Below are 20,816 nucleotides of genomic sequence, written 5' to 3'. Positions count from 1 at the left end.
TAACTGTATCTGTCTAATCAGAGACGACGTCTTCAAGGACAAGACTGCGTGGTTCACGGATATCTGTTGCTATAAAAGGCCCCGAACACCCAAGATCGCTACTCCATCCGTGGAACTCACAGACTGTCATCACCAAGACCAGGTAAACCTTTTCTGTATTCCTCCCGTTGTGTGAACTTAGTCCGATAGTCTTGGAGGCACAGACGGACCAGACGTCTATGGCGCCCAAATTCGCCGTGTTGCATCCTTAAGCACACCTAAAACTATCATCACGAGTTGGAATCCCTGATTGGAGGTGATTATGTATTTGTCCGCATGCCACCTGTGATAACTGGTTCCATCGAAATTATTAAGGTAATGCTTGGGCATGGTCATTTGAGAATTGTGCATATTGTGGCATAGTTACTCAAATCTTGAATGACCTGTCTTTCATTATGGCCTATGTAGGCATATTTGCGGCAAACTATTCAGTAACCGATACTGGAAGAAACGAAGGATCAGCGGCCACTTATGGCATATGCATCATTTCGTTCATAAGCGTTAAGCAATTGTTTCAAAAATGTATTTTTATTCACCATGGCGTTATCAATTTTCCTTATGGTTAATGTGAAACGTTATAAGCGACATTCTCCTTACCTCAGCCTTTGTAAGCAAGCTATCTGTACGACTTAAACACGATATTTTGGCAATGTGCCCTACAGTCGTGAATACCTTTGACAATCTTATACGGGGTTAGAAGATCACTCCCACCCGTTGTGTAATACATACACCTGTATCAATGCTCGTGTTCCAATATCGTGTTTTACAATAGGGAAATTCACTTCCACGGAATTCTACGCGGGTTCACATCGTTTACCTACCAGTCTTAACGTTGCCTCCATAAAGGAAGTTGATTGTTAGTTCCAAATACACTGCTCCAGTGTGTATAGTACATGTTTCCATGGGTAAAGAAATTTAATGCAAGCGAAATTAGTATTTTCAGAAGCAAAAATATATGTGCTTATCACAAGTATGATGTGTCAGAATACATTTTTAATTTTATGCATAATTATAGCAAAAATAATAATTAGGAGATACACGTACTGTGCTGGAAAATCAAAGGTATGTAACGAAATTATAACACCGAATTATATAACCGAACGCGTAGTGCATAGTACGATTATCTCCACTCTACCATTACCGCGTTATTCAGATTTTAAACAAATACATGTGTTGAAAAATCAGTGGTATATAACATGATTATGCACCTCTGAATGACTTTGATTAACCACTCACAATCCACTATTTACTGAAGTCATGGTAGAATGGCCATTATACCGCGCCTCTAATTTTCTTCACACTTGTGCTCAAAGCGCTAACACTGAGCGCTAATTTTAATTAATTCTAAGTTGTGCCAGTCTCTCATACCATGTCATACGTGTAAATTTCCACACTGAACTGTAATGCGCGACGTTCGGGCTGAACATTTACAGATAAAAGGAGTATAAAATTGTATTTCAACATCATTTGCAACGACAGTTCTTATAAATGTGTTATTATGGTTTATACACATCTTTTTTCAGGTTTGAAATCCTAAACAGCAGCAGGAAATATGGTATGTGAATATGTAATTAAATAGAACATTTATTCTACAATAGTTTTCTTGTGATAGTTATGTTTAAAATTTTGTTTAGGGGATACACTTTCCATCTATTCTTGATTCTATTACTTGACATCGGTAAGGTTCTGGTCTTTTGTTTTCTTTGAAACATCACCTCTATATTTGACACACACTATAACAAAGAACCCCAAATGAAACCTCACATGAAAAGATTTTACATTACTGAGATGTCTGCTTGATCTCAACAGACAGTTGTAGTCCCTCCGCCCTGATGTCACAAGGGTACCTTAGCTGTGTGGTAGTTACCGATTCGATTCTCAAGAGGTGAATTTCATTTCAGGTACCCCACTCTCGTATTGCGAACAGGGGAATAAAACTACTTGTTTATTAATTTGATATGAAAGTCGATAAATAGTTCATGTGAAGTGTATTATCCTATACCGGGAAACGTCACACACTTGGTATTATCCAAAATCCTGTTGCAGGCAAACTGGTGCCCCACCCCCGCCAAGGTGACCCTGTACGAGAAGGAATGTTTTACAGGTTGTTCTTTGACAGTCACGAATGACATGCCTGGTTTGGGAGCCTTCGACAACCGTGTGTCCTCCGCCGTTGTCCATGAGGGAGAGTAAGCACATTTGCACTCAGATAAAATTTAATTGCGATGTTTGTTTTTTGGAAAGACCCAGAAATATTTTGTTTGCGAATTGTACATGTACCAATATTTAGTGGGATCGGATATGCACCAAGTACGCATTTATGAATTTGACTTTTAAAATTTATCATATATAAATTTCAACTTCATAGTTTCAGTTACCTCAACAGTTGAGGCATTTACAAGAGGGATATGATCCAGAAAAGCATTGCCTTATTTAGTTTGCTTTTTTCTGAAAAGCAGTTGTCAGAAATATTCATGTAGGTTTTTTTTTTCGTTTTAGCTGGGCACTGTACAGTGAGGTCAAATATTCCGGAAAGCGGATGATCCTTTCTGAAGGACAGTGCTACAGCAGCCTCCCTGGCCTGAATAACACCGCTTCATCCATCAACAGAATTTGAGGTATGTATGGATTTGATCAGAAAACTGTGTAATATATTTATGGCAACACAGACAGTCATGCACAGACTCTAACCCGAGTGGCCTTTGATGTCCAATATAGCAACACAGCTTGATGAGCTGGGAAAATCTTATGCTTGCCTAGGCATACTATTTTTATCCGCCATGATTAATATATACCGAAGAGCTAAAGACACTGAACATGGTTTTAACATGTTTGGCTTACAGTGAGAAATATTACACTGGCTCTTAGTGTGCACTCCCAGAATTCTTCTACAATGCAATGTCTCGTATGTCTATAAAAACTAATTTGGTCGTTGACTGGTTACATGTCTTACATTGTAGGTTACATGTAAGGCATGAATGAAGGCTTTGTTGTCAAGATAAATTCATGGTTGTTTATCCTTTGAGGTGATTAATAATTGTAATACCTGTACTTTCAGCTGACGCCAACATGGTGTAGCAGCTCCTCCTTTGTTGGACTACAGACATGGATGCCCCGCAGCACATACATCAGCATACACGCCTTATGTCAATATCTGCAGATGGAAAACAAACAGATCACTTTATTCAAAATATAGCATATAATTGCAAACACCAAGAAGAGAGAAATGCTAAATGATATAGAATAACTGATCACTAAAGTTAAAAAGTAATGGAACATGACAAACAAATGCGAAGTTATAAAGTTGCATATTTTATCAATAAAGACATTTAAATAGATTTCCTTGTTCTTCCATTCATTGTATTTTTACCTGTGAAGCCGAGCATTTGTAAGTGGGTGCCGCGTTCCATTTGTATTGGACAGCGTGTTTTGGTGAGCTGGGAGGAGAGTCAGTGAGTGACTTTGGTTTTACGTATAGCAATATTACAGCAGGGGGCACCAGAAGGCACCTCAGTATACCATGGCGGATAAAACTATACTCACTCAGTCAGTATTCCGTACTTAAGTTCAGTGTTAGAAATAGATTCAAACTGTCACGAGCCAGTGAGGCTAATGACACAAAAATGTCACTAGCCCTTCAGACATCTTACGGGTCCGAATAATTCATGATAACTTATAGACAATATAGACAGCGCATATGAGAATAGCTAGAGTATTCATTTCGCAAGTTCATTTATTAGTTGTTTCACACTGTTAACTCATCTGACATTGATGGTACACGCTGTCAGAATACCCATATTGAAACATTATCTTAAAGACTTCTGTCATCATCACTGGAAGAATCCTACACGTTGTAATTGTCTACATTTGAGGTGGTCTCTGCTGGGGTCAACCTCTGGCACTTCAAAAATGACCAGTAACGTTACTACTTACGATTTACGCGGAGATAGTTATTTGTAACAACGTGCATTTGACTACTTGTTTGTGTTTTTGAGGACGATGTTGACGCTAAACTTAGCAAGTCAGGATTCAGGAAACATGACCAGCTCTTAAATCATCACTAGTCAGGCGGGCCAACTTCAAAAACTTTTGACAGGCCCGAGCAAAGGTCAACTACCATTTGCAAGCAGGGCAGGCAGTTGTCTACAACAATTCTTACAACTTAAAATTCATGTATATTGTTTTCTGCACTGAAAGAAGAACGCATGCATATAAAAATGGAAATATCTGTTCACAGGACATGCTCATAAGACCGTCACTTACGTGCTAGAATCACCATAGTGACACCTTCAGTTGCGGCAGTAACAAGATTGATTAGGATTTCAGCCCCGACTGTGAGGAACAGGCAGAGTAAAGCAATGTAACGACACAGCCTTACACCATTCGTAGCTACTCGCCTCTTTCCGTGACCTACAAGATTTAGAGGCCATCCGGTTTGCTGGAACGACACTAGTTGTTTCAACTGAAGCCTACACGGGTGATTTTTTTCGGCCACGCGTCCTTCCCATTGTGTCACTCTCAAATGATATGTTTCCATAGGTTCAATGGGGCAACGATGCTAGACAGTTCCGGACTCATAGGGGTCATACAAGACAATTAGAACAAATGACCTTCACTTTGACATTTGATTGTTTCATCTGTGCCATGATGAACCTCGGTCACAACAGAGACCATAAATCAGAATCTATCCAGAAATTTTGTCATATGACGACTCAGATCCGTGCGAAAATGAGTGTATACTCCACACATCCCAACCCCCCACACACCCCACTCCCAGTCCCACACATCCCCACCCCGCTTCTCTAAAACCGTGAATCTCTGCAGGCCAAGTAGTATCTTAACCAATCCTTAACAAGTTTTCTGTTCTGAAAAATTACATTGCATAAAAAGCAGCGCAAAAAACTGTTTCTGCCAGTTTCCCATTTCAGCACAAAACAACAAGAATTGTCTTTGGTATAATACGACTATAGATGAAACAATTAACACTTCCAAATACATTATACAGTTAATCAGTCAACATTCAACATTATTGTGAGTTGTTACAAATGTGTTTTATAAACTGTCCGACACATGATGATGATGATGATGATGATGATGATGATGATGATGATGATGATGATGATGATGATGATGATGATGATGATGATGATGATTTTTTTTCGGATGGAATTGGATCTTGTGGGTTTTGTTAAGAAAAATACCTAAGGCTTGAAAGTGTGCTTGCGTGCAGTGTTAGGTGTGTAGGGCTAGGACGGGTACAAATTTTCTATCCGTTCATCCCATCCCCTATGACTCTAATCTACCCGGTTATCGGTTATGTTAATTCCTGACATCATATTTGAAAGAAACGACAATATATTCTTCGACTCGGAGGCTAAAATTTTTAGTTTTCTCAATTACCTAACCATGTATTATATTCCAAATGAGTGGCTGTAATTATGTCTAAGTACATTGACGGATCAGGACGGGAATGGAGGGGTGCGCTATATAGCAAATGAAACTCGGGTGAAAACGTTGTTCTCTATTCGCCTACATTCTCATATATAACAACACTTCATGGTCTGTAGACCACAGACCGTAATGATAAACGAGCGTCAACCCTATGATCTGAAACTGGACTCATCTGTTTGAAAGAAGAAAAAGAAGTATACATAAGTATAAAATGACTTTATTTTCTGATATTACCAGATGTTTAATGAAACGAAATATTAGGAGGACGATTTCTCCAGAATGATTGGGATGTATACATTTAATGTCCAATAGATGTACACAGAGTGTAAATTTTAAATGTTTCCAATACAAGATTACTCAGAATAATTAAACAAATAATAAGATTGGAATTAGAGAATCACAGTTATGCGCATTTTGTTAACAGGCGCGTGAGTTTGTATGGCATCTACTGTTTCAGTGTAGTTTTGTAAAACGAGTGTGGGCCGAATTGTCCTCATGCCTCGGGTTATTGTGCGAAGGACAGTTTGAATTAAAATCAGAAAATATATTCTTTGGATTTAAAGGGGAAAATAGCAACCTTCTAAACAATATCTGCCTAATAGTAAAGAAAAATATATTTACACTATGAGCAGAAAAGAAGTTAAACCAAACTTTCACTGATCAAAAGTGAGATTTTAAAAAGTACTACAAATCATGTAAATTTATTGCCTTTGCACCCGGCGACCCAGCTAACATATATCTTTTATGGAAATAAAACTTGAAAAAGGTTTCTTATTTTTATAAGTTAGGCCATTTATAAAAATAATCACTTCTAAAAGAAGAACATTCATTCGCCAATGTTTTTCATCTAAATAAATAATGGAATTCATATTGGATATACCAGGGAGCCTATATAGTGGGGGAGAAGTAACTACTCGAAAAGTCACTGAACGTATGTCTCGGGTCGTTCCGTAACCAGTGTAGCCAGTATGGTGGCAGCGTAGTATTTATGATTGAGCCCATTTTTTTTCAACAGCTGATTTTGTTCGCTGAGTGTTGTAACAACTGAAATCCAATATGTACAAGTCAGGTTAACTATTTTGTCACTTCGGTTTAAATCAAATAATTGGTATTAGTGTCCGTGTTAGGACAGTAGATTTGTAGTAAAGTTTCAAGTCGGTAAGTTATAGCTCACTGGATTCTAGTCTCGATTCAACGCGAAGATATACTAAATTGTGCCGATAAAAACTTTTTTCACACATTCGTTTAATTTTTAGAAGGAAAACATACCTTTAGTTGAAAGGTATTTGCAATTAGTGGTGACAGTTCTATGACTTAAAAAATTGTTAGGGCGTAACTTAGGTGTGTGAAAAATATGACATTTCGCCGTTCTGCTCTGATCCGCCATTGGAATGCTACACGTCGCCGATCTGTTCTGATTCGTCATACATGCTTGAGGGTTATAGTTCCATAACTTCTTTCTTTCTTGTTGATCTTATTATTTGACAAAACAGTAAAGGTGTTATAGAACGCTTTGTGACAGTTTTACACTTTATTTTTGAGGGCAGTGTGACAGTGTCAGATAACATTTTGTCAATGTCTATTTCATTCCCCACATACAATAAGACATCTGAATTATTTACTAATGTAAATAGAAAAAAGTCTCAAAGTACATTTTTCAAAAGGACAGCTGATGTTAACATGTGTTCTCGCGATACTTTTGCGTTCTTTAACATGTTTTGGGAGGGAAGGCCGTGGTGTATCATTTATTCTTTCATTCATTCACATATATACTTCTTTCTTTTATTCTTTTTCTTTATTTCTTTCATTCACTCACATAATTCTTACGGTTAATTCTTACTATAATTCATTCATTCATCGTAACATTCCGACTGATACAATAAACTGGCTGAAGTTCTGTTTAACACAACTGAATTTGCGCTGGGAACGAACCAAGTCACTGTGTGCGTTGGAGCATCACGAGGCACACGCTATTAGTACAAATGGTAAAGAAAGCGAGCGAGTGACCTTTCCCAGTTGTAGAGTATCCCTGATATAGGCTTCCTGGCATAGATTAGTAAATCTGCACTTATAAACATTGTCTTTTTGACAAATGCGCTGTGGAAGTAATTAATCAATCAGTGTGTTATCGGTTAATCCTTTGATCCATGTTTGTTTTTGTAACTCAGCTGATAAACCCTCTTGCGTCACTTACATGCACATATTATACAACATGCAATATATTTGCCACTACAGACCTTAATTTATAATGTTGAGTATTGAGTAAATGGGAACCTTTGTCGAGCAATTTTAGTGGTGTTACTACTAATTATACCCGTTATAAATTCCTTAACTGACCATCAACACGTGTAGGTTTATACCATCAAATGCGAGTTACAGCAAGGAAGATGTAATCTCTGTGTCGCATGCAGCCTGAAAACACTTATGGGCCGAAACTGTTTTGAGGATACCAACGGAACTTAGTTGTTACATACATATAGACATTTGCTGACTACTTAGGTAAATGGGTATAATCAGGTTTTTTTTACTTAAGAAAATTTTCAGATTTCACTACCAATTGCAAAGTCGTTGTTAATAGTTTACGAATTCAGCTAAATCAACTGTGTGTTTTTATTCTCACAGAAAATAAACCAGGGTCAAAATTTACGTATCATGTTTTCTATGACCCCTGGGCCAACCCTCAAAACTATCTAAGTATAAAGCTTTGCAATCTTTCGGACTTATAGCAAATGGCTTGCTACGTGATATTAAATATCGGGGCAAAAAACACAGAAATGGGATCAAATTGGATCAGTCCCTATACCACCCAGGCATCAGAAAAAAAACTACACTGCCGGGATATTTTGTTACAACCAGACAAGGAATCCCATGGATATTTTTAAATAATAGCATATGATGGGCATTCTGCCTCCTGACTGTTTAAGGTGAAGAAATTCTGCTTATGTGGACAGGAGCCAAGTCCCCGTGTCCGTCACGGTCGAGGGAACGGCTGTTGACCAGTTTGCTGCTTGGTTTCGTAATTAGACCGTTGGTGAGAAACATTATTCGTTCATCATCAGTGCCCCTCTTAAAATACACGGGATTCCCATAGTGCGTCTGCGCATACTAGACCTTGCACTAGTCTTTGAAACGACCAGATACCAGTTTACTATTTCCATAATTTTCGAAATTAAATTACTATATTAACCTTTGCTTAAAAGCAAATAATATATTATTTGAGTTTTAAATTAACACCATCAGGTCGATTTGAAGCTGATTTAAGTTCATTAAATACGAAACTACAAATGGGAAAGACTACCGGAAAGTTGTGAACGGCATGGCGTCGTTTGCGAAAATGTTGCATGTGATGGTGGAACATATTCGTTGATTTTGCAATAGACAGCTACTTCCATACTTTTTTACTCCAAAAGAGTACAGTCATTATTCCTGAGAGACTCTTCGGAGTGTTTCGGGGTCGTTTTATTACTCCGATAAGCGAATTATTGTCATACAGACTTCAACCACTTTCAGTGTTTTGATTTTGAAACACTCGATTCAAAACAATGTCTTCGACTGCTTCTACCTCTGTGTCCGCGTCAGAATCGCAAACCGAGTTTAGCTCGGTTCTCGATGAATGGAACAGAGATCACAACAGCAACACAGCTCAACTGCCAAGACTGAAAAGGTGTGACGTTTTTCATAGACGAATATGCCTAGATATTGAGTAGATATGTGGGTGATTGCTAATGACTAAAATTCATCAAAAAAGCTGCTGGTTTGTGTTATCACGTACCCATTTCTTCCTTGTTATTGGATTTGGAACAATAAGTCATAACTTGATGCAAATGTAGATGTTTGAAATCTTTTCGCTTGGAAAATGTGACCGGATTTTGTTTTAAAACCGGTGAATGTTAAGGTCCAAGTATCAAAGGGAGATAACCCAATAATATTTCTCAAATTCGACAAAAGTTATGTATTTTTTCTGATTACTCCAGGGCCAGGTTTCCTGTTGTTAGGTACATGTTCAATATGGCTAAGATTTCTGAGAAATGTTGATTCAATTCAGCTGTCATAAACTCATACCGGTCAGTTCACATTATTTTTCAGGTGCATGGTTATGAATAATAAATACAATATTCATTAAAGACTAGGAGATTCAGAACCCATACACGTTATGTTATTGAAAGGTAATTGATTTTATTTGCCGTTCAATAGAAAAGAAAATATCAGGTATTTGTTCAAAGTGGAAGTGCATGTATTGAAAACTCTTGGATAAATGTAAATTTGTGTTTCTTATTTTATTGAATATATATGAGCACAATGGGCATAAACATGAGAACACATCATATTTGGTTCTGTTGATATTTAAGAAATCCTGAGAGCTGAATCCTGAAATTTGTGTTTTCAGAGTTACCATGGTTACCACTCCACTATCCACAAACATAGTATGAAGTATTTGGGAAGCTTCTTATTATGGATGGAGGTTAATTTCTTTTGAACAGATTTTATGGTATAGGGAAGAAAACATGAAATACATGTACTGGGAAATCATTTTTGTGTTTTTACTCCCATTGCTTCAAATAAACTGGTTAAAAATATTCATTTAGAATATCCACTTGTCCTTCCCGTTTGGTTTTGAAAAAATATATATTTACCAATTAAATGTATGCTCTATAATAGGGATTTATCTAGGATTCCAAAATAGCCTTTCAAAATAACCTGGGGGGAAAATATGGTTTTCAAAATTAGATATTTTTTAATGTTTATACTTTTGTATGATCTGATTTGGACTTTTTATTGTCATTTACTGCAAGTATCAGCCTCTGAACAGGTCCAGTTCAAATCTCTGATTGGATGCAGTGTTTTTTAAATCCTGCTTATTGTGTAGTTTGGTTAATGTTTTGTGAGGCTGTGGTGAGTAGTAGAACTACAGCTTCAGTGCATGTTAATCACATCCTTTAATTGACAGGTAGGGAAGTGCAAGCCTAATTTGTGTTTTAGCTCAAAAACTGGTGTGCAATATTGTCTTGAAACTGTCTTGGAAACGCCAAAGAAATCACCCTAAACTGTGGAGTTGTGTGCGTAAGAGTAACGATAAGTACACAATAGTCTCCTACACAATATTCCTTTGACAAGTGACAAAACCCTATCAGTATAACCCTGAATGAGTGAACATTTCAGAAATAAGGAGACATTCAGCTAATTCAAGAATTTCTAACAGTCAGTTTCATAATTTTCAGATTGGCAGAGTTGGTCGAGAAGGAAACTGAAGCTTACTTCAAGATGGACCCAGATCCTTTTGATGATCGACATCCAGGTAGCTTCTTCAGACTCAAGAAGGGTTTATTAAGCTGGTTTAACCATGCCAACATTATGAAAAGCTTTATAAAAGTGCACAGTATTTTTAAGTTTGAATGCTAAGCACCATCTTTGATTTGCTATTGCTGTATCCAAGCTGCACCACTGCTGATAGACCGTTACTAGTTCAGGGAACTTTTATTGTCAGATGCACTTTGTGCATGTAACTTATTCCACCACATGTAAATGGCAACAGATTTTTTGGTGTTCATGTCCCTTACTAATAAGTCTTTTTTCCATAGTGAACCAGTTCATAAATCCAGGGCTTGATATAGGAGATGTTAACCTATTTGCAGAAAATGGTTCATAAGATAAAGACCTAGTTGCATCAGTCAAATTCCAGTTGCAGCATAGTGTGTTAAAACATCAGAGGTTTCAGTGCACATAAACATGTGTTCATTATGTAGTACCCATGAAACCATAGCAACACTGAGACACAGCTGATCCCTGTTTACAAGAGCTGTCATCATGGTCATGGCTGAGATGTGTCTATGAATATCAATGTTTCAGTGCCATAGCTGTTCAAAATTCTGAAGAAAAATGAACTGACATATTTATGCCTATAATGTTAGATTTAGTGTTGATTCATTTCTCAAAAATTGACTTGCAGCTTGTGCAGATTAGACTCATAACTAGGTTACACTTTGTAATATTGGGATGCACCAGTGCAAGTAACAAAGCACTAGCTCAAGCCCTGAAATCAGTTAGACTGAATCCACAGATCTAGTGTTCACTGACTGTAGTCAGTCAGTCAGTCAGTCTGAACCAATTGATGATACATATAACCAGTCAAATTACAATCACCAGTAACAGAAATTCTTTGTTTGTCAAGAAAAAAAGAAAACAAAAATGTGGTTTCATGGTGAATGGAGGTATGACACTCTTGATAAACCTGAGACAGAATAATGATTTTTCACATATTCACAAAATGTTATTGTCTACAGAGAGGCATACTCGATAATCTCCAGTGTATATGTTCCTCTAACTCTCCATTATACCCTGGATGCATATGCAACCATGAGGCAGTAAAATCATCAGGCCGAGCCATAGATGCATGCAGTCTGCAGTGGAGAGTTATCAGAAAGTATGTCCTAGAGATTATCGAGGATGACGGAGACTAGGTGCACAGCAAAATGTCACTGGTCATTCCTAAATTTCACTAGTCAGCTGATCATGTAGATTTAAAAACAGTCCCTCTTTCACTCAATGTACATACTATAGGCACGTAACAGCTGATCATGCATATTTAATATTGGAGCACAAGTCATCATCAGCTTTATAATCATCTTGAGTGATGCCATCAACAGGGTGTTCCTTTTTGTAAGATTTATAAAACGTATATTCACATTTAAACTAAAGATCTTTCTTCCATCACGTTCATGAACTGAAAGTCACTATTTTCTTTTATAGGAAAAACAAATCCAACATGTGCTCTTGGTCATCTTATGAAGACTTTGTTTAAGAATGAAGATTTCATGAATGAGGTAACTATTTATCATTGAATTGTGTTCATTATAATGATTGCTGTAACACAGTACGTACAGGCAGATAACAGGACGTTTTACCCCCGATCCTTCCAGTGTCCAGTTAATGATCCAACGTGTATCTGGCCATGGAAAATGACATTTGTACCTGACCAGATTACTGGGCTCGCCTCTTGGTTCATGTGACATGGTGCGGTATCTGCGGAGTAGGTCTTTGATTTGAATTCCATCAGATAGTCATCCTTCAGATCTTCTGTATGTTAATCATGTTGATATGTTTTGAATCACAGTTTTTCTCTCTCTGTGTACAAACATTGCAAAGCAGCATAGTCAGTTGTCAAAGATAAACTGTGAAGCAGTTACTTGTTTGGTGGGCATTCTAGAAGTTGATGAGTCAACAATGAAACATACAGCATTATCATCTCACTATTTGGTTGTATTCACACTTAGCTTGAAAACCATGTAAGAATCTACATTGAAACGTCGCTCAAACGTAATAAACAAGTTGTAATCCATAAAGCTGTATGTTTTATTTGTGAAGCAGTTGCCTTTGCAGTCAGTGCTACAATGGTTATTGATTGCACCGATTTTGTTTTAAATATCTGTGGTATGTTTTAGTTGGTTGGCTCATATCTGATGAACCCGAGTGAGAACAACCAGGATCTCCACACTGCAGCCTGTCGGCTGTTGCTTGACGTGATGCCAGGCATGGAGGCATCAGTCGTCTTCCAGGACACGGTGAGACTTATCTCTCTTATGTTGGACCTGCTCTGTGGTGTAGGGATAGAGGGCATAGTGTTGATGGTTACATCCTCTGGCATGTCATACCAAAGCCATGGTGTTTATTCTTACCCTGCCTTCAGCTTGGCATTAACAGGAAAGATAATAATACAGATGGTCAGTTCTGTATTTAAAAGAATAGAGTCCACACTTTGTGAATATGGCATGCAGAGTTCAGTGGTATCTACACCTAAATGGGTGTACTGTGTATTTATTTTTCTTTGAGGGTATGTTTGTCCTCCTTGTGACTTTTCCTATTGATTTCATCCTATTTTATTCATGGAGCATTATAGAAAACTGACACGCTATTGACACCTGATATGGTTGCTATACAGTCTCAGGTTTAATGGAGATGTGTCATCTGAGGACAGAAGTTCTGTTTATAAGTTGAGTGAGAACAGAGATGCCATAGCTTGGACTGATTGACCTTAGTAACAGTTTCTTAACAGAAGTCTCTCCTTAATGTTAGTTTAGAGAAAGTCTTAATTTTCCTCCTGTTCATTCTTTAGCAGCCACATTAATATTATCTACAAACATATCAGTGAATCTGTGAAGCTAAAACTTTCATTTCTACCACTGATCAAAGTATGCTAGGGCTGTATGGCAGCCATTTTGAAAATATGTGGTCATTACTGTGCCTTTATTATACAAATTAAAGTGAATAATTGTATATGTGTTGTAGATTATGGGGATCTAAAGAGGTTGACCTTTACATATCAACCATACTCTTGAATTGTCAGATACTTATGCAGCAATCTTGTCCTGTGCTGAAAATATGCACGTATGCTTTACCAGAAAATGAAATGCCTTGTGCAAGTCTATAGAATTTACAGTTAATTTCAAGTACTCAGTATTCATGCAGGAGTCATTTGAATAACAAATGTTTGTGATATGGCGATTTAGAACTGTGGAAATACAGTGCCATTTCCTTCCCATGATGCAGCAATCACATTGCTCAATACAACAGATATTATAACCTACTAATAGCAGTTTTCAATACCAAGTCAGTTGTTGTTACATTTGTTACTCTTGTTATTTGAGTAATGATGTGTAAAAGTTTGTAAAAGTTGCCAGTCTGAGGTTTTCAAATTTTCTTCTGTCCAGTTATCTGAGTTGTTTGTTTGTAGGAGGGCCTAGTGGACAGACTGTTTGGCTGGGCTGAGAAAGGCCCTGAGCCACTTCGGTCCTATGCTACAGGACTGCTGGCTGGAGCCATGGAGATTCAAGATGTGGCTTCTGCAAATAAGGAGAAGAACTATGCAATGGTGAGTTGTCCTGTATTGAAGTCTTAACATTCACCGGTGTCTGCGGGTCCTTTAGCTTTTATACAACCCTTTTTTTATTCAGGAGTCTTAAATGTTTGGTTTCATTGTTATGATAAAGACAAGATGAACAAGGAAATGTTGACTTTCATTCCATATTTTCACCGCTGTATTTAGCACATATTTATAATTCGATTTAGTCACGATATGGCTGCAATATTGCGGACTGACTTAAAATCTTAACTCACTCACTTAATTTTATAGTTATTCATTCATTATAAGGTGAACATGTGAACAGTACAGTAAAAGATTGTCTCGACATTCCAGACACTACATGCTGAAAGATCATTTTTATGATATAGAAGAGTGAAGAGCTGGGTTTGAACTGATCTTCAGTAGCTGACCTGGTTGATACGTTGTATCACAATTGTGTAGATTGAGGCTCATACTGATAATCACTGGATTGTCTGGTCGACTCCAGACTCAATTATTTTCAGACCACAACCATGTAGCTGGAATATTGCTGAGTGTGATATAAAACTAAACTCACTCACTCTCACTCACTCACTCACTCACTCACTCACTCACTCACTCACTCACTCACTTGGAGTGACAATAAATCTGTAATTTTTCCTTATCCTTACTCAAGCTTATTATGCTTATCTCCACCCTCTATGCAAAGATAGTGCAACACTTGAAATACCTTGAAGTTCCCTTCTAACTGAAGCGGATGTACAATACACTCACCCACTGGAAGCCACCCTTTCCTGGCAATACAGTCACGTGATAAGCCATGCTTGTCACTCTTTCCTCCATCGCCCAACAAGAATCAATCTACAAGACACCTACCTGCACATTCCAATACATCCGGACTCCAGGAAATATCAGCGCTTCCTATTCAATGGTCAGCACTACCAATGGACAGTTCTACTGTTTGGAATATCTTCAGCCCCGTGGCTATTTACTCAAATCACCAAGTCCATCATCACCTACCTACACTTGCAAGAACTTTGCAGCACCTTTTACCTGGACAATGGTATTCAAGCTTATCATGAAACAAGTCAGCTCAGATTACAGTTGGATTTCACCATCAGGCTGGTAACTCAACTCGGATGGCTTGTCAATCTGCAGAAATTGGAATTAGAACCGTAGAAAGATGTTCAATTCCTCAGAATTTGATAATATGATATAGGATATTTATATAGCACACATATCCACGCACTAGTGCATGCTCAAGGCGCTGGTATTTTTCCCTCAATCACTGGATTTCAATATCAACAGTACATCGTATTTCAGTCTCAACTCCCTGGGGAGTATACAACTCTTGCTGCCTCTAGGCGCACCGAGTTTAGTGTGGCTCTCTCATCCTAATGAGGTACCCAATTGACAGCTGGGTGGACTGGGACACATAGTCACAGCACTTTCGTTTACTGCACGTTGCTGTACCCGCAACTAGGTGTATGCACGTGTTCGTGTGGCCACCATCTGGTCATATACCAATGGATTCGGATTCTTTTAAGTGCACAGGGTTGTGTACTGTACACTAGGGGTTGTAACAACACTGAAAGAGTCTTCACACAAAGTTGACGCCAAGGTTTTTATGCCCGGTATCAGGTGGGCTCGATCCTGAAACCTCTACCTCGCTGGATCACTAGTCTGACGCCTTAGCCAGCTCGCCCACCATTTGATTCCTCACTCAGTTGAACTGCATTGTCATCACAGAGGATCAGTGGGTCAAAATTCAAGCCATCATAGAAAGAGCTCTACTCTCTCTGTTACCACTAAGACAGTGGCTGTGTCGACTCGGTTTGCTCACGTCCGCACAGGATTTGACCAGACGAGGACATCTACAACTACACCCTTTACAACGGTTCCTGATTCAGCACCTCAACACCCCAAATCCTCCACATAAAGGTATGTCGTATCCCAGGCGCATGCAAAATCATGGCTGACACGGTGTCATGGCCTCTACAATCATGTCCAACAGATGTTACATCAAGAGGCATTTCGACTCATGAGTTGGGCATTTGGATCTCCACAAATAGACCTATTTGCAACAAGGTTCAACAAGCAGATACCAACATTCATATCTCCAGTGCCAGATCCGTTACCGTGGGCTACAAACATTCTCAGCATCTCATGGGAAGGACTGAACACTTACGCATTTCCCCCTCAAGTACTACTACTGATCATTGCTTATAACTTTGAGGATCTTCTACTAGAGTGACGCAGGCAGTCACCTTAGCCTTACATAGATCTACCTGCACCTTAAAGGACGATAAATGGATACGGTTTGAAAGATACGCCAGGAAGAAAGACTTCACTGCAACAAAAGTCACACATCCTCAAGTAGCGGACTACTTATATCATGTATGACATACCAGACGCCTGAAACGTTTTACACTCTCGACATACTTGGCAGCACTCAGCTGTGTTATCACCATGAAAAGTGGTGGAACTACTCGCCTTACCACGTTTGTCCAACCAGGAAGATCAACAACGCAGATTTAAGGCTCCAAAATGGGATTTGAATGTTGTACTGCAACACATCACAAGTGATCTCTACGAGCCACTAGACTGCACGTGACTTCAATTATTGACACAGAGAACGCTGTTCCTACTCGTCGTAGCAACAGTGGCACAGATATCAGAAATGCATGCTCTGGATTTCAGTTGCACACGATTTGAGTTCAGTCATCATGAGATTGTACATCTAGGACTGAAATGAGATTTCTTCACCAAAGAGCAACTGCCTGGACAACCGGACAGACAATTAGACATCCTGGCATTATCTACAGTCCTCGGGCCACATGATACACAGGATTTATTCAATTAGAGCATAGAAAGTATATCTTAAGCGAACTAAAGCAAGGAGACACCATTACAAGCACCTATTCATCCCATTATCTGCTGAGACACCTGCAGAAGTATCCCACAACACTATTTGAGTGTGGATGAGAGCTGTTAAACTCAGGGCCTTCAAAGCAGCAGGACCTGAAAATCTGCAAGCTTCCAATCCACACGAGGTGAGAGCCTTGGCATCAACACTTGCTCTACATGGAAAGTGCTCGCTAACAACTATAGTGGAGGAAACAGCTACATGGAAGGCTGCTTTTGGAAATCAGTGTTTACCAACCACTACCTATGGGACATCACCACGGAGGATGTCATTGGCATTCACCAGTTTGGGCCACTTGTTGTTGCACAACTAACAGTGCAACTAAGGTGCAGAGTTTCACTCACCCTTTTTTCATGTGACTTGTTGAGACCAAGACCTGAGTATAATGGATGAGAGTCCATGCACATGTCTTGAACAGCCTAGCAAGAGTGACTGTGACCCTGTACTTGTAATGATGATACTTGTGCAAGGAAAAGGGTCACGACTGGTCTTGATTGTAAATCTTGACATACAATTGTATTAGACACTACCAGGATGCTAGCTGATCTATATATCATCATGTTCCACTCAACGAATGCTTCATGAGAGGACAAGTTTGACTGGATGTGATCCCCTCCATCTCACAGATGTATATTCGAGGAACAGGACCGAACTACCACCATTATATTTCTGGAAGAGGGAAAGTATTGCACATACTTATATGGCAGACAACAGAATCCAGCATGGCCTGCCCCGCCGTCATTTCCTTCGGATTCTGTAAGCATAGTAGTCATGAGAAAGGATTATGGAAACTGTAATTTTCTTAATAAAATTGATAATTTATGCTTATTCTAAATCATGGTGTCAAACCCCCCTCAGACACGCTTAATTCACAGTAAATTTTTGTGTCAGGCTTATGAGATTTCGAAGAGAATGGCAAACGTGGCTGGTCATTTGACCATGTAGGTGGGAAAAGGAGGCATCTGCTGGGTGAGTGTATTGTACGTCCACTTCTATTAGACGGACTTCAAAGGATTTCAAGTGTTCCACTATCTTTGCATGGAGGGAGGAGATAAGCATAATAAGTATGAATCAGGATAAGTATAAAATATCAATTTTTTTCTGAAAATTACATATTTGAAGGTTGTAGTACATGTTTTGAAAGATTTCACGAATTTAATTGACTTTTCTACTATGTTGTTCTGTAGAGATGCATGACTTGTAAAGGCCCCCAAAGGAGAGTCATTTTTGCTTTGATGTATGCTATTTCCTTAGATGTTGAAACATCTCTGACGTTCAGAAAGTTAGAATGATATTTCAAATCCCAGTTCTTTTCACATATTTTTCCACTAAGGGCATGTACCACTCTCTGTATACACTGTATTTGTTGGACACAGGTTCCTCTCATGTTGAAGAGGCTTCATGAACTCAGGAAGAAACAGTGTGAGGAGGAGATGGAGAATGCACATCCATCAGTAGGTGATCGGCCATTCTCTATGTTTGGTGAGGTGTCACCAACAAAAAGTGCTCCTTCAAATGAAAGCATCACCAACTCCGATTCGGCAGCGGATAAGTCATCTGAAGAAGTAGAGAAAGAGAAACGGGATGAACGAAGGCGGAAGATGAAACGAGCACTCTCTCCCAGCTACTACAGTGAAGACCTCTACAGGCTCACGTCTACACAAAAGAGAGCCCGTTATCAGCCATTTGGAAGTAAGTCTAGATATGAACAGTAATACTGGAGTAGGCATATGTTAGACTAGGCAGTCAGCATCTCCCATCTCTCGTATCGTTAATTTAGCATGATTTTCTGTCACTTGGGTCACAGAAGTACTTCTACCATTCATTCCAATTTGCTTGTCATTTGAAAGGTTGTGTTGGGTTTTAATGTCATTGGCTGTATTGCAGCATGTTCCAGCCATGAAATATCTCTGTAGATTTGATTGGTTGGCTTTTTACACAAGGATGTGGGTTCGAATATGAGATATAACTCAACCCAACTAGAATCTGTACTAAACTAAGAAAGTGTAATCCCAAATATGACATATGTTTTTTCCCACAGTGTGAATCGAAACAGGGACTAGGGTGTGATTCCGGGATATTTATCAACATAACATACTTGATTATTGAGGTTAAATGAATCAGAATCCAATTATTACAGATCCAGAACTGGAGTGCAGCAATAGCAGCTGGGCAGAGCTGGAGCCGTATGTTATAGGCTCATATTCCATGTCTCCTCTCACAGCTGGGATGAAACAGAGGATGATCTTGCAGTATCTCATACCCATGGGGGAATATCAGGAGGTCAGTGTCAGATCATCATGGCAGCTCTGATACATTTGATGCGTCCGTAAGCTCATAAATAGGATGAAACATGATTACATCAAATGTTGATGGAGAATGCAGTGCTAACCCAGATCATCACAGGAAGATAGTTCTAGGTGTTCTACAGAGGCACATTAAGAGGATAAGTAAGAAATCCTGTAGTCACAGTCAGGATATGTGCGTGTAGGTGGGGGCAGAGGAGAGGTTGTAGTGAGTTATGGGTGGATGAACTATGGATGAACTATGGATGTCTGTAATGTTGTTAGACTTAATGTCATGTTATATTGTAGCTTCTGGGAGCAGCATTTGAGCATAATGCCCTGAATCTCATCCTGTACTATATCAATCTGAAGGAGAACAAGGATGTGAGACTAGCCTTTGAAGCTCTCAAGGTGAGTTCTTCACTCATTCTGAATAAGAACTCAAAGTAGACTGACAAAATGATTCTGCTCGTGTATTTGTCTCAAGTGTTTGTCATGAACGAATCTTTGATTGTTTTCTTTTTTTTCTTTTTGGTTGATATACTAATCCAGTTTCTTCAGTCAGACTCCAGCTAAACAAATAAAGGCAAACACTAATCTGAAAACTTTTAGGATTACTGTGACAAGCAACTAATGGCTGGAGAGGCTCCAGTACGTAACTGCTGATTCCTTGGTTGACAATTTTCACTGCTTAGTGTGGCGTTCTTATGAATGATGTGGACAATAAGCAATGTATGTTGTTAATGTCACTCTTCTTCCAAACAAATCCTGACTGATTGCAGTGTCAGTTTAAACATTTGTATGATGATAATAATAGGTGTCTTGTTTAAAAGTTTTCGACCCTTTGGTCATGTTGATATCGAAACATGTTTGTAAATGTAAAAAGTCTTCTTTGTCTTTGTTGTGTATATGTGCTTGCATGCAGTGACATAAATATTTTAATTTTTGTTGAGACCACTCCAGGTCTTGTCAGCGGGGGATATTATGAGTGTTGTATATTTTCAGTACCTTGCCACGCTGCTTTGTCACAAAAAGTTTGCAATTGAGTTCCTGTCCGTGGGTGGTGTTGGGAAGCTGCTAGAGGTGTACCGGCCGTCCATTGCTGCTACAGGGGTGTCACTCTGTCTGTACTACCTGTCCTACTTCGAGGATGCAATGGAAAGGGTATTACTATGTTGGCGAGGGTTTTTTTTTGTGTCCTTTATTATCCATGTATCCATTGATATTGTAGTGTAGTCATGCTGCAATCAGTGTTTTATATGGATTCACCACATTTAGA

The 20,816-nt window shown here is 38.8% G+C and overlaps 2 protein-coding genes across 2 annotated transcripts in view; both read left to right on the top strand.

Moving 5' to 3' along the window:
- Window positions 1-1,577: 1,577 nt before the first annotated feature.
- On the top strand, window positions 1,578-3,375 carry LOC137296817 (gamma-crystallin D-like). The gene is made up of 4 exons (XM_067828686.1): window positions 1,578-1,594; window positions 2,086-2,228; window positions 2,539-2,657; window positions 3,098-3,375. Exons 1-3 carry the CDS (start codon window positions 1,592-1,594, stop codon window positions 2,654-2,656), a joined length of 264 nt encoding a protein of 87 aa, XP_067684787.1. The 5' UTR covers window positions 1,578-1,591; the 3' UTR covers window position 2,657; window positions 3,098-3,375.
- Window positions 3,376-8,791: 5,416 nt separating this feature from the next.
- Window positions 8,792-20,816, top strand: part of LOC137296645 (DDB1- and CUL4-associated factor 1-like) — a 44,861-nt gene continuing 32,836 nt past the window's right edge. Inside the window, exons 1-9 of the mRNA XM_067828463.1 lie at window positions 8,792-9,154; window positions 10,710-10,786; window positions 12,238-12,311; window positions 12,930-13,049; window positions 14,219-14,356; window positions 18,629-18,944; window positions 19,393-19,535; window positions 19,847-19,948; window positions 20,543-20,701. Of these exons, the coding sequence (XP_067684564.1) occupies window positions 9,033-9,154; window positions 10,710-10,786; window positions 12,238-12,311; window positions 12,930-13,049; window positions 14,219-14,356; window positions 18,629-18,944; window positions 19,393-19,535; window positions 19,847-19,948; window positions 20,543-20,701 (1,251 nt within the window). The 5' untranslated portion in view covers window positions 8,792-9,032. The remainder of the gene's footprint in view (window positions 9,155-10,709; window positions 10,787-12,237; window positions 12,312-12,929; window positions 13,050-14,218; window positions 14,357-18,628; window positions 18,945-19,392; window positions 19,536-19,846; window positions 19,949-20,542; window positions 20,702-20,816) is intronic.

Source organism: Haliotis asinina, chromosome 9 (assembly GCF_037392515.1).
Source record: "Haliotis asinina isolate JCU_RB_2024 chromosome 9, JCU_Hal_asi_v2, whole genome shotgun sequence".
Taxonomy (NCBI): Eukaryota; Metazoa; Mollusca; class Gastropoda; order Lepetellida; family Haliotidae; genus Haliotis; species Haliotis asinina.
The sequence above is the reverse complement of the archived record's forward strand: the minus strand, read 5'-3'. Positions and strand labels throughout refer to the sequence as shown.

Excerpts from the sequence above, each read along its gene's own strand:
- LOC137296817 (XM_067828686.1), top strand. Across the intron at positions 2,229-2,538 it reads GCCGTTGTCCATGAGGGAGA|CTGGGCACTGTACAGTGAGG; the intron begins GTAAGCACATTT and ends TTTTCGTTTTAG.